The sequence below is a fragment of the Haematobia irritans genome, chromosome 3, assembly GCF_050003625.1.
Source record: "Haematobia irritans isolate KBUSLIRL chromosome 3, ASM5000362v1, whole genome shotgun sequence".
Lineage (NCBI taxonomy): Eukaryota > Metazoa > Arthropoda > Insecta > Diptera > Muscidae > Haematobia > Haematobia irritans.
In genome coordinates this window covers 132025994-132043252 of record NC_134399.1, presented here as the reverse complement: position 1 = coordinate 132043252, position 17259 = coordinate 132025994, and the positions used below count along the sequence as shown (strand labels likewise).

Sequence of the window (17259 nt, the reverse complement as noted above, 5' to 3'; positions counted from 1 at the left end):
TTCCCATATTTATACCCTTCACCACTACTGTGGTACAGGGTATAATAAGTTTGTGCATTTGTATGTAACGCCAAGAAATAATTGTCATAGACTCATCTTTTAGTATACCGATCGGCTTAGAATTAAATTCTGAGTCGATTTAGCGATGTCCGTCTGTCTGTCTGTCTGTCTGTCTGTCTGTCTGTCCGTCTGTCTGTATATGTAATTTTGTGCACAAAGTACAGGTCGCAGTTTAAGTCCGATCGTCCTCAAATTTGACATAACGTCTTTCTTCGGGTAGAAGACAATCGCTATTGATTTTGGAAAAAATCGGTTCAGATATAGATATAGCTGCCATATATAGTTATCACCGATTTGATCATAATTCACGTATTTATGAACCGACGTTCTTCAAATTTTGTACATCTGAATGTTTTGTCAGTCCCGTAAAAACTGCCAAATATCAGTTAAATCGGTTCAGATTTATATATAGCTCCCACATATATCTTTCGTCCGATTTGGACTTATATGGCCCCAAAAGCGAGAGTTTTGCCCTGATTTGCTTCAAATTTTGCACAACGAGTACGTTTAATGGTATCGTTAATTGTGCCAAATTTAGTTGAAATCGGTTCAGATTTAGATATAGCTCCCCTATATATCTTTCGTCCGATTTTGACTTATATGGCTTCAAAAGCCAGAGTTTTGTCCTGATTTTATTACAATTTTGTACAAGGAATATGTTTAATAGTATCGTTAATTGTGCCAAATTTAGTTGAAATCGGTTCAGATTTAGATATAGCTCCCATATATATCTTTCGACCGATTTGGACTTATATGGCGCCAAAAGCCAGAGTTTTGTCCTGATTTGCTTCAAATTTTGCACAACAAGTACGTTTAATAGTATCGTTAAGTGTGCTTAATTTGGTTAAAATCGGTTCCGATTTAGATATAGCTCCCATATATATCTTTCGTCCGATTTGGATTTATATGGCCTCAAAAGCCAGAGATTTGCCCTGAGTTGCTTGAAATTTTGCACAAGGAGTACATTTTATAGTATCGTTAATTGTTCAAAATTTAGTTGAAGTCGGTTCAGATTTAGATATAGCTCCCATATATATCATTCGCCAGATTTGGTCTAATATGCCCACAGAGGCAAAAGTGCTACTCTGATTTACGTGAAATTTTGCAGAGGGAGTAGAATTGAACTTGAAACTTTGCACAGGCAGTATAATTAAGGTTCTGCATATGCGTGTTTATTTTGGTTGAAATCGGTTCAGATTTTTATATAGCTCCATATATATCTTTCGCCCGTTTTTCCGTCATATGACCACAGAAGTCAAAGTTGTTATCCGATTTACGTGAAATTTTGCACAGGGAGTAGATTCAACATAGTAACTGTGCATGTGAAATTTGATTGCAATCGGTTCAGATTTCGATATAGATTCCATATAAAGTACGCATTCGTGTGGTTGGTTTAATGTCCAATAAAGTAAACTGAGTGCGAAACTTGGTCACAATCGCATTAATTATTTGCTCACTTGGTCGATTATGTAGACCATAAATCGGACGTAAAGCGCGAAACACATTTCGAACCGAACACTGATTTTGGTAATAAAATTCAATGATTTGCAAGCGTTGCTCGTTAGTAAGTCTATTCATGATGAAATGTAAAGGATACTGAGCATCTTTCTCTTTGACACCATGTCTGAAATCCCACGTGATCTGTCAAATACTAATGCATGAAAATCCTAACCTCAAAAGAATCACCCTTTATATGTTTTTCCTATTTACGGAAAACTGGCCGAAATACCTACATTTTCCTTATCGAATCGCCACTGCTAAGTCGAAAACTTATCAAAATGACTCAAATTTTCCTATTACTCTATTACACATCTATCGACCGATAAATCATAAATACACTTTTGCGATGTTGCCTCAAAATTGGTTCATATTTAAATGTTTCCCCTATTTTTTTTTACTATCATTGTGTTCCCCCTCAGCGCATTAGCCGACTTAAATGTAAAATCTATAAGTATTGCAGAACTGTATGTGTATGGATTCATATAGCATCCAACACATTGGACGGATTTGATATGGTATCGAAAATGTGGACTTACAAAGTGGTGAAGGGTATAATATAGTCGGCCCCGCACGACTTTAGACTTTCCTTACTTGTTTTTTACTAAAATTGTGTTCCACCCTAGTGTATTAGCCGACTTAAATTTTGAGTCTATAGATTTTGTAGAAGTCTATCAAATTCTGTCCAGATCGAGTGATATTTAAATGTATGTATTTGGAACAAGTCTTTATATATAGCCCCCAACACATTTGACTGATGTGATATGGTATTGAAAATTTAGATCTACAAAGTGGTGCAGGGTATAATATAGTCGGCCCCGCCCGACTTTAGACTTTTTTACTTGTTTTTTTTTTTTTGTAATTGAGAAAATATTTTGTATTTGGAATTATTTTTTATAATTTGGATTTTTGAACTGGTATTTGTTTGTACGCGAATAAATTTATTAATATAACGCAAAAAGAAATTGTAAAATCGGTAAATGAGACCTTTATCCTAATTTCAATTTTATTGCTCCTAGAATAGAAGGAATATGATCACCCGAAACGTGTGAAATATTATTTTTGAAAAGTGAAGATGAAATATTTTTGTCGCAAGAATGTTATTTTCTCAACAAACATATGCATGGTTGTCGAAATCCGTATTATAATTTTCGAGAAAATAACATTTTTGCAACAAACATGTATGTTACATGTTCACCGTCCAAATACGTGTTTGAGGTGATCGTATTCCTTCTCTGGATGTAGCTTCCCAAATATGTCTTTATTTTGATGAAGCTGTATCTTTGGCTCCGAATACCAAAATCCTTACGAGTAGGTCAAAATATTTGGATCCAAGTAAACTTTTTTATACCCACCACCATAGAATGGTGACGGGGTATAATAAGTTTGTCATTCCGTTTGTAACACATCGAAATATCGATTTCCGACTATATAAAGTATATATATTCTTGATCAGGGAGAAATTCCAAGACGATATAACGATGTCCGTCTGTCCGTATGTCTGTTTGTCTGTCTGTCTGTCTGTCTGTCTGTCTGTTGTAATCACGCTACAGTCTTCAATAATGAAGCAATCGTGCTGAAATTTTGCATAAACTCGTCTTTTGTCTGTAGGCAGGTCAAGTTCGAAGATGAGCTATATCGGTCCAGGTTTTGATATAGTCCCCATATAAACCGACCTCCCGATTTGGGGTCTTGGGCTTATAGAAATCGTAGTTTTTATCCAATTTGCCTGAAATTTAAAATCTAGAGGTATCTTAGGACCATAAAGAGGTGTGCTGAAAATGGTGAGTATCGGTCCATATTTTGGTATAGCCCCCATATAGACCGATCCCCCGATTTTACTTCTTGGGCTTATAGAAACCGCAGTTTTTATTCAATTTACCTGAAATTGGAAATCTAGAGGTATTGTAGGACCACAAATACGTGTGCCAAAAATTGTGAGTATCGGTCCATATTTTGGTATAGCCCCCATATAGACCGATCTCCCGATTTTACTTCTTGGGCTTATAGAAACCGCAGCTTTTATTCAATTTACCTGAAATTGGAAATCTAGAGGTATTGTAGGACCACAAACACGTGTGCCGAAAATTGTGAGTATCGGCCCATATTTTGGTATAACCCCCATATAGACCGATCTCCCGATTTTATTTCTTGGGCTTATAGAACCCGCAGTTTTTATTCAATTTACCTGAAATTGGAAATCTAGAGGTATTGTAGGACCACAAATATGTGTGTCAAAAATTGTGATTATCGGTCCATGTTTTGGTATGGTCCCCATATAAAACGACCTACCGATTGGGGACTTGGGCTTATAGAAACCGTAGTTTTTATCCAATTTGTCTGAAATTGGAAATCTAGAGGTATTTTAGGACCATAAAAAAAGTGTGTCGAAAATGGTGAGTATCGGTCCATATTTTGGTATAGCCCCCATATAGACTGATTTCCCGATTTTACTTCTTGGGCTTCTAGAATCGGAAGTTTTTATCCTGTTTGCCTGAAATTGGAAATCTAGAGGTATTTACGGGTCATAAAACAGTGCCGAAAACGGTGAGTATCGGTCCATATTTTAGTATAGCCCCCATAAGAACGATCTCCCGATTTAACTCCTTGGGTTTCTAGAAACCGTAGTTTTTATCTGATTTGCCTGAAATTGTAAATATTCTGGTATTTTAGGCTCACAAAAACGTGTATTGGATTAAGTTTTTATCGGTCCATTTGGTAATGCCTCCATATAGACCGACTTCACTTCTTGAGGGTGTAGAAGGCGCACTGATCATGAAAATTGCTTGAAACTCAATGTAAAATTTCCAGATTTTACTTCTATAGATTTAAGATTTCAAATCAAGACGTTATTTTATAATTTTCTTGCACACTTACAAGAGACGTTAATGATTCCTCTAAAACTCAAACAAAAATGGTTCTTATAACTCCAGAATCTGATATAGTCCTCATAGGTAAAATTGTTAAATCTATCTTCGGGAAGTGTCCTCAAGCCCTCCTGAAATTTCAAAGGAAACCCTAATATTTGGTTCATGGTGGTGGGTATTTAAGATTCGGCCCGGCCGAACTTAATGTTGTATATACTTGTTTGAGTTTAAGTTCGACCCATCATGTTGCTTCTATATATTTGAAAAATTCCATTGAATTTTTTCCTGTGATACTGCTCAAGCGTAATCAAAAATCCGAACATACTTCTAAGAAAAATTAAATGAACTTACCTCGATTAAAACTTCTCTAAGAAATTCCATCATATCTGAGCCTTCTTTATAAATTGTCTTTTTGCCAATATATCGAAGAAATGGATTTAAATAAATGAAATTGCTACTCATTTCACAGACATATTCTGCGCCACTGTTGAAAAATGAAAATGAAAGAAAAAAATATATATAAATAAAAACTTTTAGAGAGATATAAATTGTTGAGAGCCTAAAGAGTTACCTCTTTAGACACACCCAGAAAAAAGTGACCTCTTCTTTAAGTTAAAATGAACTTATTGTGAAGAAAATTGAACTTCGTTTAGCGCCAAAGACATTTTTATTTGTTTGAACGATATGATTTTCGTAGAAATTAGGTAGAATGCTTTCCATATATTAGTTAATATTTTCCTATATATTTATGTACCACTATACTACAGAATGAAAAAATTTAACTGAATTGAGTTCATATATGGAATGATTTTATTGAACTTTTTTCATTCATTTGGATAAATCTTACATATTTGTGGTAAACCTTTTACTTCAAAATTAGAACTGCTTATCTTCGTTTTTACACAGAATTTTATTTATTTATATAGGCAATTTTTTCTTGAATAAAAGACATGTTTTATTAATATATTAAATATATTTATTTAGAATCAACATCATCGACTGGCCTTGAAATATTAAAACACATTTTTTTTGTTCTTCTTCTAGTACATTTCACTTTGAATAAGTTGCTGCCTAGCAATTTTGTCCATAAACAAAAAATCCTAAACCATTTTTTTCACAAAAGTTTAGCGTCACTGAATATTACCGGATAATCGAACACTCAAAAAAAAGTGAACTCTCTATTTCACTAAAGCCAATTTAACTTTATTTTAGTTCATGGAATTATTATGTTTGGAGAAAGTTTGCTTTACTCTAATAATTTTTTGTGTACGTTAGTTAAATTAACTAAAACCGAGGAACAAAATATACTCAAATGAAGCATGCAGATTAACTAAATTTGTGTCTTCCACAAAATAGTTCAGAATTTCTTTAAATTTGTAAATTTTACCAAAAATGCGTCCATCATGAACTTCGTATGTCACTAAAGATATTCTTGCAATTTTGAACTTCAAACAACAAAATTTTCTTTAAAAAGTGAAACAACTTAGTTATGTCTAATAAATTTTCTTGAATTTGTCGAAGAATATTTACTTATTTTTATGACATCGGCGTGATGTCAGCGTTTGTAATACTGTTTAGTTAAAATTTTCTACAAATATTCAAAATCTTCTAAAATTAACCGAAAGTTTTCTTCCTTGTTGGTTCACTGTTTTTTCAGTGAAGATTCCAAAATTAAGTCGAATGAAGGGATTGTAATTCTGCTGGTGTTTTCTTTTTTTTATAAACCAATTTTCAAAAAACGAAAATTTTTCTCACTAATTTAAAATAACAAATATTTTATATATTTTATTTGTTTTTTATTATATTATATTTATTTTTTAACAATCTCTCCGTATACCATAACAACGCGATTCCAACTAAAAAACAACCCACGCGCAAACAAAGCGATGACAGGTATCGATTACAGGTAGATAAAAGAAATGTAGGAAATTTTCCTATATTCTAATAAGTGTGTTTCCTTAAAATTTGAAAGGATTGAATACTTCATAGTAGGAATATAAATAAATAAAATAAAATAATTAATTAATCATTTTATAACAAACTTTACTAAATTTGAGGAAACTTGGTTTTAGTTCGGTTTTTGTTTATTTTTACGAATGCTTTGTTATCAGTGAATAAAATTTTATTGTTCAGTACTAAATTCTTATACCCAGCGAAGAAAACAGTATTAGTAAAATTCCATGCCTTATTCTAGTTAATGAACTATTCCTAACTGCTTTCAGTTTAGGATTTTTTTACTGAAACACGTAAATTTTATTATTTGACACAAAAATTTAACTGAATGGAAATAAAATGGCTAAACTAAATTGATGAACATTTTTTCCTTTAATTTCGAAGAGGCTTTTTTCTGGGTGCAAGATGCTGTCAGTTAATATCGATACTCTTAGGGTATGGTCACACAATGCGAACATGTAACAATCCGACTGTACCGTTAGCCTTAACACATGGGAACAAGTATATACGGTCGTATGTTCGGCCAGACCGAATCTTATGTACCCTCCACCATGGATTGTGTAGAAACTTCTACTAACGACTGTCAACCGAATTACCTGAGATGCGGCAACATTTGCCGATGGCAAAATATCTTAAAACTTATTAACACCGTTATTTTAATTGTAAGTTAGTCCATACGGGGAATATATTAAACAAAAAAAAGCCGATAAAATAGTATATAATTCAGTTTGACAAATTTTTCTATAGAAATAAAATTTTGACAAAATTTTCTATAGAAATAAAATTTTGACAAAATTTTCTATAGAAATAAAATTTTGACAAAATTTTCTATAGAAATAAAATTTTGACAAATTTTTCTATAGAAATAAAATTTTGACAAAATTTTCTATAGAAATAAAATTTTGACAAAATTTTCTATAGAAAAAAAAAAATTGACAAAATTTTCTATAGAAATAAAATTTTGACAAAATTTTCTATAGAAATAAAATTTTGACAAAATTTTCTATAGAAATAAAATTTTGACAAAATTTTCCATAGAAATAAAATTTTGACAAAATTTTCTATAGAAATAAAATTTTGAAAAAATTTTCTATAGAAATAAAATTTTGACAAAATTTTCTATAGAAATAAAATTTTGACAAAATTTTCTATAGAAATAAAATTTTGGCAAAATTTTCTATAGAAATAAAATTTTTACAAAACTTTCTATAGAAATAAAATTTTGACAAAATTTTCTATAGAAATAAAATTTTGACAACATTTTCTATAGAAATAAAATATTGATAAAATTTTCTATGGAAATAAAATGTTGACAAAAATTTTCTATAGAAATAAAATTTTGACCAAATTTTCTATAGATATAAAATTTTGACAAAATTCTCTATAGAAATAAAATTTTGACAAAATTTTCTATAGAAAAAAAATTTGACAAAATTTTCTATAGAAATAAATTTTTGACAAAATTTTCTATAGAAATAAAATTTTGACAAAATTTTCTATAGAAATAAAATTTTTACAAAACTTTCTATAGAAATAAAATTTTGATAAAATTGTCTATAGAAATAAAATTTTGATAAAAGTTTATACAGTAATAAAATTTTGAAAAAATTTTCTATAGAAATAACATTTTGACAATAATTTCTATAGAAATAAAATTTTGACAAAATTTTCTATAGAAATAAAATTTTGACAAAATTTTCTATAGAAATAAAATTTTGACAAAATGCTCTATAGAAATAAAATTTTGCAAAATTTTCTACAGAAATAAAATTTTGGAAAAATTTTCTATAGAAATAAAATTTTGACAAAATTTTCTATAGAAATAAAATGTTGACAAAATTTTCTATAGAAATAAAATTTTGATAAAATTTTCTATAGAAATAAAATTTTGATAAAATTTTCTATGGAAATTAAATTTTGACAAAATTTTCTATAGAAATAAAATTTTGACAACATTTTCTATAGAAATAAAATATTGATAAAAATTTTGACAAAATTTTCTATAGAAATAAAATTTTTACAAAACTTTCTATACAAATAAAATTTTGACTAAATTTTCTATACAAATAAAATTTTGACAAAATTTTCTATAGAAATAAAATTTTTACAAAACTTTCTATACAAATAAAATTTTGACAAAATTTTCTGTAGAAATAAAATTTTGACAACATTTTTTATAGAAATAAAATTTTGATAACATTTTCTATAGAAATAAAATTTTGACAAAATTTTCTATACAAATACAATTTTTACAAAATTTTCTATACAAATAAAATTTTTACAAAACTTTATATACAAATAAAATTTTGACAAAATTTTCTATACAAATAAAATTTTGACAACATTTTCAATAGAAATAAAATTTTGATAAAATTTGCTATGGAAATAAAATTTTGACAAAATTTTCTATAGAAATACAATTTTTACAAAACTTTCTATACAAATAAAATTTTGACAAAATTTTCTGTAGAAATAAAATTTTGACAACATTTTCTATAGAAATAAAATTTTGATAACATTTTCTATAGAAATAACATTTTGACAAAATTTTCTATAGAAATAAAATTTTGACAAAATTTTCTATAGAAATAAAATTTTGACAAAATTTTCTATAGAAATAAAATTTTGACAAAATTTTTTATAGAAATAAAATGTTGACAAAATTTTCTATAGAAATAAAATGTTGACAAAATTTTCTATAGAAATAGCATTTTGACAAAATTTTCTATAGAAATAAATTTTTGACGAAATTTTCTATAGAAATAAAATTTTGACAAAATTTTCTCTACAAATAAATTTTTACAAAAATTTTTACAAAATTTTCTATAGAAATAAAATTTTGACAAAATTTTCTATAGAAATAAAACTTGGACAAAATTTTCTATAGAAATAAAATTTTGGCAAAATTTTCTATACAAATAAAATTTTTACAAAGTTTTCTATACAAATAACATTTTTACAAAACTTTCTATACAAATAAAATTTTGACAAAATTTTCTATACAAATAAAATTTTGACAACATTTTCAATAGAAATAAAATTTTGATAAAATTTGCTATGGAAATAAAATTTTGACAAAATTTGCTATAGAAATAAAATGTTGACAAAATTTTGTAGAGAAATAAAATTTTCATTATTAATTTTGTTCGCAAGTCACCGTACACTGCGAAACGAACAGTAGTACAAGAATTCAAATACCAGAAATGGTTACTGGCACTAACCGAAATATTGGAAATAAATATTAAATCAAATCAATAATCGATTGTTTCTATGACCTCAAGCCGAACAAAATTAGTAATAATAATAATCATAAAATAGGTCAACAATATACAAAAATACGAAATAAAATTTTGACAAAATTTTCTATAGAAATAAAATTTTGATAACATTTTCTATAGAAATAAAATTTTGATAAAATTTTCTATAGAAATAAAATTTTATTAGATTATTTTTGGCGATATGGACCAATTTTTGTGCCATTGGCGGTCGGATATATACACTAATAGAAAAAATTGCGTTTCACAATCGTGAACGGACGTTGGCAAAATGAAACGGAAACGTTCACAAAAAATCAAAACGGAATGTTCATGATTTCGTCCACGGGCGTTCACGATTTCATGAACGGCATTCGTTTTTCTTTGGTAACGAAAAGTCTTAAAATAATCGTTAGACGTTGTTATAGCAACTCCGCCGTTGGTGCAATGTGCTAAGGCGATTGTTAACGCGTATCGTACATGCAACACAGGTTCGAGTCACGGTAGCGGAAATATTTTTTTAAATTTTGTTTATAAATTCGTAACCATTACGTTTTCAGATCATGAACCCTGGTTGTTGTTTCGACAACGTATGGTGTCATTTTTACGTTGTCAGACTGACCCCATCTGTTCTCAGTTCGACAACACATGTGTGTTGATTCATTTTCATGAACGGATCGTTTCGAAATGACCACGCCGTTCATGATTTTTTCTATGGGTGTATAACTATAGACCGATATGTACCAATTTTTGCATGGCTGTTAGCGGCCATATACTAGCGCAATGTACCAAATTTCAAACGAATCGGATGAATTTTGCTCCTCCAAGAGGCTCCGGAGGTCAAATCTGGGGATCGGTTTATATGGGGCCTATATATAATTATTGACTGATATGGACCAATTTTTGCATGGTTGTTAGAGACTATATACTTACACCACGTACCAAATTTCAACCGGATCGGATGAATTTTGCTCCTCCAAGAGATTCCGCAAGCCAAATCTAGTGGTCCGATATGGCCCATTTGCAATACCTACATCAATAACAACTTCGACCTACATCAATAACAACTACTTATGCCAAGTTTCAAGTCGATTGCTTGTTTCGTTCGGAAGTTAGCGTAATTTCAACAAACGGACGGATGCGGTTGAAATTTTGCATGCGATGTTAACCACCATGCAAACGTTGCTCCATATCGGTTCATAATTATATATAGCCCCCATATAAGCCGATTCACAGATTTAACTTAAGTAGCCTCTCGGTGGAGTAAATTTCAATCGATACGGTTAAAATTCTCTACGTGGTGTTATAACCATGCAAACATTCTCAGCAAAAAAAAAAACAAAAAAAAAAAACAAAACGTCGCCAAAAAATTAGTGAAAATGATCTTTTTGGATCCGGAAGTGGTGCAAAATTGGCTCAGAAGCGATGAATTTAACACGGGCTTGTCATAGCACAAATGTCCACCATTTCAAATGCCGTTGCCCTGAATTTGCAGCACTTCTTAAGGTGTGATCCGAATTTCGTGATTTGGGTGTAAATTAAAAATTTTTGCCATAATTTGCCAAATAAATAATTTTTTATGAAATTTTACGATTTTTAAAGCATTGTAGCGCGTGTCTGAAACGTTTGACAACAAATATTTTCAAAAATTGTCAATTTTTATACCCTTCACCACTACTGTGGTACAGGGTATAATAAGTTTGTGCATTTGTATGTAACGCCAAGAAGGAAAAGTCTGAGACCCATCGTTTAGTATACCGATCGTCTTAGAATTAAATTCTGAGTCGATTTAGCGATGTCCGTCTGTCTGTCTGTCTGTCCGTCTATCTGTCTGTTGATGTATTTTTGTGTGCAAAATACAGCTCGCAGTTTTAGTCCGATTGTCCTAAAATTTGGTATAGGGTTCTGTTTCGGCTCAAAGACGATCCCTATTGATTTTTGAAAAAATCGGTTCAGATTTAGATATAGCTGCCATATATATTTTTCACCGATCTGGTCATAATTGGCGTGTATATCAACCGATCTTCCTCAAATTCCGTACATCCGAATATTTTATGGGTCTCGAAAAACTTGCAAAATATCAGCCAAATCGGTTCAGATTTAGATATAGCTCCCATATATAGCTTTCGCCCGATTTACACTTATTTTCCCACAGAGGCCAATTTTTAACTCCGATTTAGTTGAAATTTTGCACAGAGAGTAGAATTCGCATTTTAACTGTGCGTGCCAAATTTGGTTGAAATCGGTTCAGATTTGGATATATCTCCCATATATAGCTTTCGCCCGATTTACACTCATATGACCACAGAGGCCAATTTTTTGATCCGATTTAGTTGAAATTTTGCACAGGGAGTAGAATTAACATTGGTGCTATGCGTGCCAAATTTGGTTGAAATCGGTTCAGATTTAGATATAGCTCCCATATATATGTTTTTCTGATTTCGACAAAAATGGTCAAAATACCAAAATTTTCCTTGTAAAATCGCCACTGCTTAGTCGAAAAGTTGTAAAAATGACTCTAATTTTCCTAAACTTCTAATGCATATATATCGAGCTATAAATCATAAATAAACTTTTGCGAAGTTTTCTTAAAATTGCTGCAGATTTAAATGTTTCCCATATTATACCCTCCACCATAGGATGGGGGGTATATTAACTTTGTCATTCCGTTTGTAACACATCGAAATATTGCTCTAAGACCACATAAAGTATATATATTCTGGGTCGTGGTGAAATTCTGAGTCGATCTGAGCATGTCCGTCCGTCCGTCTGTTGAAAACACGCTAACTTCCGAACGAAACAAGCTATCGACTTGAAACTTGGTACAAGTAGTTGTTATTGATGTAGGTCGGATGGTATTGCAAATGGGCCATATCGGTCCACTTTTACGTATAGCCCCCATATAAGCGGACCCCCAAATTTGGCTTGCGAGGCCTCTAAGAGAAGCAAATTTCATCCGATCCGGCTGAAATTTGGTACATGGTGTCAGTAGATGGTCTCTAACAACCATGCAAAAATTGGTCCACATCGGTCCATAATTATATATAGCCCCCATATAAACCGATCCCCCGATGTGGCTTGCGAGGCCTCTAAGAGAAGCAAATTTCATCCGATCCGGCTGAAATTTGGTACATGGTGTTAGTATATGATCTCTACTAACTATGCAAAAATTGGTCAACATCGGTGCATAATTATATATAGCCCCCATATAAACCGATCCCCCGATTTGGCTTGCGAGGCCTCTAAGAGAAGCTAATTTCATCCGATCCGGCTGAAATTTGGTACATGGTGTTGGTATATGGTCTCTAACAACCATGCAAAAATTGGTCCACATCGGTCCATAATTATAGCCCCCATATAAACCGATCCCCCGATTTGGCTTGCGAGGCCGCTAAGAGAAGCAAATTTCATCCAATCCGGCTGAAATTTGGTACGTGATGTTAGTATATGGTCTCTAAAAACCGTGCAAAAATTGGTCCACATCGGTCCATAATTATATATAGCCCCCATATAAACCGATCCCCCGATTTGGCTTGCGAGGCCTCTAATAGAAGCAAAATTCATCTGATTCAGTTGAAATTTGGTACGTGGTGTTAATATATGGCCTCAAACTCCCATGCAAAAATTGGTCGATATCGGTCCATAATTATATATAGGCCCCATATAAACCGATCCTCAGATTTGAACTCCAGAGCCCCTTGGAAGAGCAAAATTCTTCCCATTCGGTTGAAATTCGGTACGTGATGTACGTGATGAATTGGTTCCTATCAGTCCATAATTATATATAGCTCCCATATAAACCGATCCCCAGATTTGACCTCCGGTGCCTTTTGGAGAAGCAAAATTCATCCGATCTGCTTGAAATTTGGTACGTGGTGGTAGTATATGATATTTAACAACCATGCCAAAAGTGGTCCATATCAGTCCATAATCATACATAGCCCCATATAAACCGATCCCGAGATTTGGTTTTGGAGCCTCTTGGAGGAGGAAATTTCATCCGAGTGAGTTGAACTTTGGTACATTGTGCTAGTATATGGACGTTAAAAACCATGTCTTACTAGGTCCATATCGGTCTACAGTTATATATAGCCCTCAGATAAATCGATTCCCAATCACACAAAAATTGGTCCATATGAAGTTCATAATTGTATATAGCCCCCATATAAGTAACCCCCATATTTCAATTCTGGCTCCCTACGTACCGTGCAAAAGTCCATATCGATTCGTAATTATTTGTAGACTTACCTATACATACCTTTTTTGTCTAATATATACCATGTATGGACTAAATCACAATTTAGAAAACGATGTTAAGATGTTTTAAGATACTACAACCCAAGTAATTCGATTGTGGATGACAGTCTTTCGTAGAAGTTTCTACGCAATCCATGGTGGAGGGTACATAAGATTCGGCCTGGCCGAACTTACGGCCGTATACACTTGTTTTTTTACTAACATTGTGTTCCACCCTAGTGCATTAGCCGACTTAAATTTTGAGTCTATAGATTTTGTAGAAGTCTATCAAATTCTGTCCAGATCGCGTGATATTTAAATGTATGTATTTGGGACAAACCTTTATATATAGCCTCAACACATTTGACGGATGTGATATGGTATCGAAAATTTAGATCTACAAAGTGGTGCAGGGTATAATATAGTCGGCCCCGCCCGACTTTAGACTTTCCTTACTTGTTTAAGAATAGATTTTGAATTTTTTTGTTCGAAAAATTTTAATAATTTGTACCATTTTATTAATCCTTATTCTGTTTTAAACCTATTTGAGACAGAAAAAGTTAAAATTTCCTTTCAAAAATATGAAAAAAAAATAATTATACAACCGCCATATAAACCAACCCCCAGGACTTGATTTCTGAAACATTATCAAGAAACAAATAAATACGACCGTAAGTTCGGCCAGGCCGAATTTTAAATACCCACTACCATGAATCAAATATAATATTTTCCTTTGAAAACTCATCATCGTAGCCAGCAGATGGGTTTAAATGGTAATCTTGCCGAATTAAAGGCTTAATTGGGCGGGGCCGACTATATTATACCCTTCACCCCTATGTTGTGTTACCATCTCAACTACTTCACATTTGCTGGAAGCTATATAAAGGAGAAAATTGTTTTACTTCTACAAAATCTCTAGAATTAAAATTTAAATCGGCTAACGCTATCCAGTTAATTGGAGGAAACTTCCATTGAAAATGGGTCTAAAATGTGTAACAGTCTACCATAACATATTTCCCCAACTCTGTTGTACGTATATATGGGAGCTATATATAATCTGAACCGATTTTGACTAAATTTGACATGTATAGTTAGAATAATAATTCTGCTATCTATGCGAAATTTCACGTAAATGGGAGTATAACTTTGGCCGCCCTGGTCATATGAGTGCTAATCGGAGGGAAGATATATATGGGAGCCATATCTAAATCTGAACCGATTTTAACAAAATTTGACACACTTTACGATACTATTAAATCTACCCCTTGTGCAAAATTTGAAGCAAATCGCGGCAAAACTCTGGCTTTTGTGACCATATAAGTTCAAATCGGACGAAAGATATATATGGGAGCTATATCTAAATTTGAACCGATTTCAATCAAATTTACCAAGCATTGGTAGAATGTGAATAGGTTAGGTTAGGTTAGGTTATGTGACAGCCCGATGTATCAGGCTCACTTAGACTATTCAGTCCATTGTGATACCACAGTGATGAACTTCTCTCCTATCACTGAGTGCTGCCCGATTCCATTTTAAGCTCAATGACAAGGGACCTCCTTTTTATAGCCGAGTCCGAACGGCGTTCCACATTCCAGTGAAACCACTTAGAGAAGCTTTGAAGCCCTCAGAAATGTCACCAGCCTTACTGAGGTGGGATAATCCACCGCTGAAAAATTTGTTGGTGTTCGGTCGCATCAGGAATCGAATCCACGACTTTGTGTATTCAAGGCGGGCATGCTAACCATTGCACCACGGAGGGTAATGTCAATACTACCCTCTGTGCAAAATTTCACGAAGGTCGGTAGTAAACTTTGGCCTCTGTGGTCATATGAGTCTAAATCGGACGAAAGATATATATGGGAGCTATATCTAAATCTGAACCGATTTGGCTGATATTTTGCAAGATTTTCGAGATTCATAAAATATTTGGATGTACGGTATTTCAAGAAAATCGGTTGATAAACACGCTAGCTATGACCAAATCGGGGATAAATATATATGGCAGCTATATCTAAATCTGAACCATTTTTTTCCAAAACCAATAGCGATTGTCTCTGTCCCAAGAAACGGTACTATGTCAAATTTGAGGACGATCGGACTTAAATTGCGAGCTGTACTTTGTGCACGAAATTACATATACAGACAGACGGACGGACAGACAGACAGACAGACGGACATCGCTAAATCGACTCAGGATTTAATTCTAAGCCGATCGGTATACTAAAAGATGGGTCTATGGACACTATTTCTAGGTGTTACATACAAATGCACAAACTTATTATACCCTGTACCACAGTAGTGGTGAAGGGTATAAAAATGTTCACTTAAAACTCACGCGAAAATTATTTAATATCGGTTTATAATTATTTTTAGGCTCTTCTATATTGGGTTATATAGGTACTTAATCTATCTTTTTATACCCACCACCATAGGATGGGGGGTATATTAACTTTGTCATTCCGTTTGTAACACATCGAAATATTGCTCTAAGACCCCATAAAGTATATATATTCTGGGTCGTGGTGAAATTCTGAGTCGATCTGAGCATGTCCGTCCGTCCGTCCGTCCGTCCGTCTGTTGAAATCACGCTAACTTCCGAACGAAACAAGCTATCGACTTGAAACTTGGCACAAGTAGTTGTTATTGATGTAGGTCGGATGGTATTGCAAATGGGCCATATCGGTCCACTTTTACGTATAGCCCCCATATAAACGGACCCCAAAATTTGGCTTGCGAGGCCTCTAAGAGAAGCAAATTTCATCCGATCCGGCTGAAATTTGGCATATGGTGTTACTATATGGTCTCTAACAACCATGCAAAAATTGGTTCACATCGGTCCATAATTATATATAGCCCCCATATAAACCGATCCCCCGATTTGGCTTGCGAGGCCCCTAAGAGAAGCAAATTTCATCCGATCCGGCTGAAATTTGGTACATGGTGTCAGTATATGGTCTCTAACAACCATGCAAAAATTGGTCCACATCGGTTCATAATTATATATAGCCCCCATATAAACCGATCCCCCGATTTGGCTTGCGAGGCCTCTAAGAGAAGCAAATTTCATCCGATCCGGCTGAAATTTGGTACATGGTGTTAGTATATGGTCTCTAACAACCATGCAAAAATTGGTCGACATCGGTCCATAATTATATATAGCCCCCATATAAACCGATCCCCCGATTTGGCTTGCGAGGCCGCTAAGAGAAGCAATTTTCATCCGATCCGGCTGAAATTTTGTACGTTATGTTAGTATATGGTCTATAACAACCATGCAAAAATTGGTCCACATCGGTTCATAATTATATATAACCCCCATATAAACCGATCACCAGATTTGACCTCCGGAACCTATTGGAAGACCAAAATTCATCTGATTCAGTTGAAATTTG

The 17259-nt window shown here is 32.9% G+C and overlaps 3 protein-coding genes across 3 annotated transcripts in view; 1 reads left to right on the top strand and 2 right to left on the bottom strand.

The window, feature by feature from the left end:
• The window catches only part of LOC142228753 (putative cytochrome P450 313a4), a 170909-nt gene that overhangs the window by 52941 nt on the left and 100709 nt on the right, over window positions 1-17259 (top strand). The gene's annotated exons all lie outside the window — the stretch shown is intronic.
• Window positions 1-17259, bottom strand: part of LOC142231191 (putative cytochrome P450 313a4) — a 169246-nt gene that overhangs the window by 92449 nt on the left and 59538 nt on the right. The window lies entirely within an intron of this gene.
• Window positions 1-17259, bottom strand: part of LOC142228754 (putative cytochrome P450 313a4) — a 47242-nt gene that overhangs the window by 12617 nt on the left and 17366 nt on the right. Inside the window, exon 5 of the mRNA XM_075299264.1 lies at window positions 4776-4908. Within this exon, the coding sequence (XP_075155379.1) occupies window positions 4776-4908 (133 nt within the window). The remainder of the gene's footprint in view (window positions 1-4775; window positions 4909-17259) is intronic.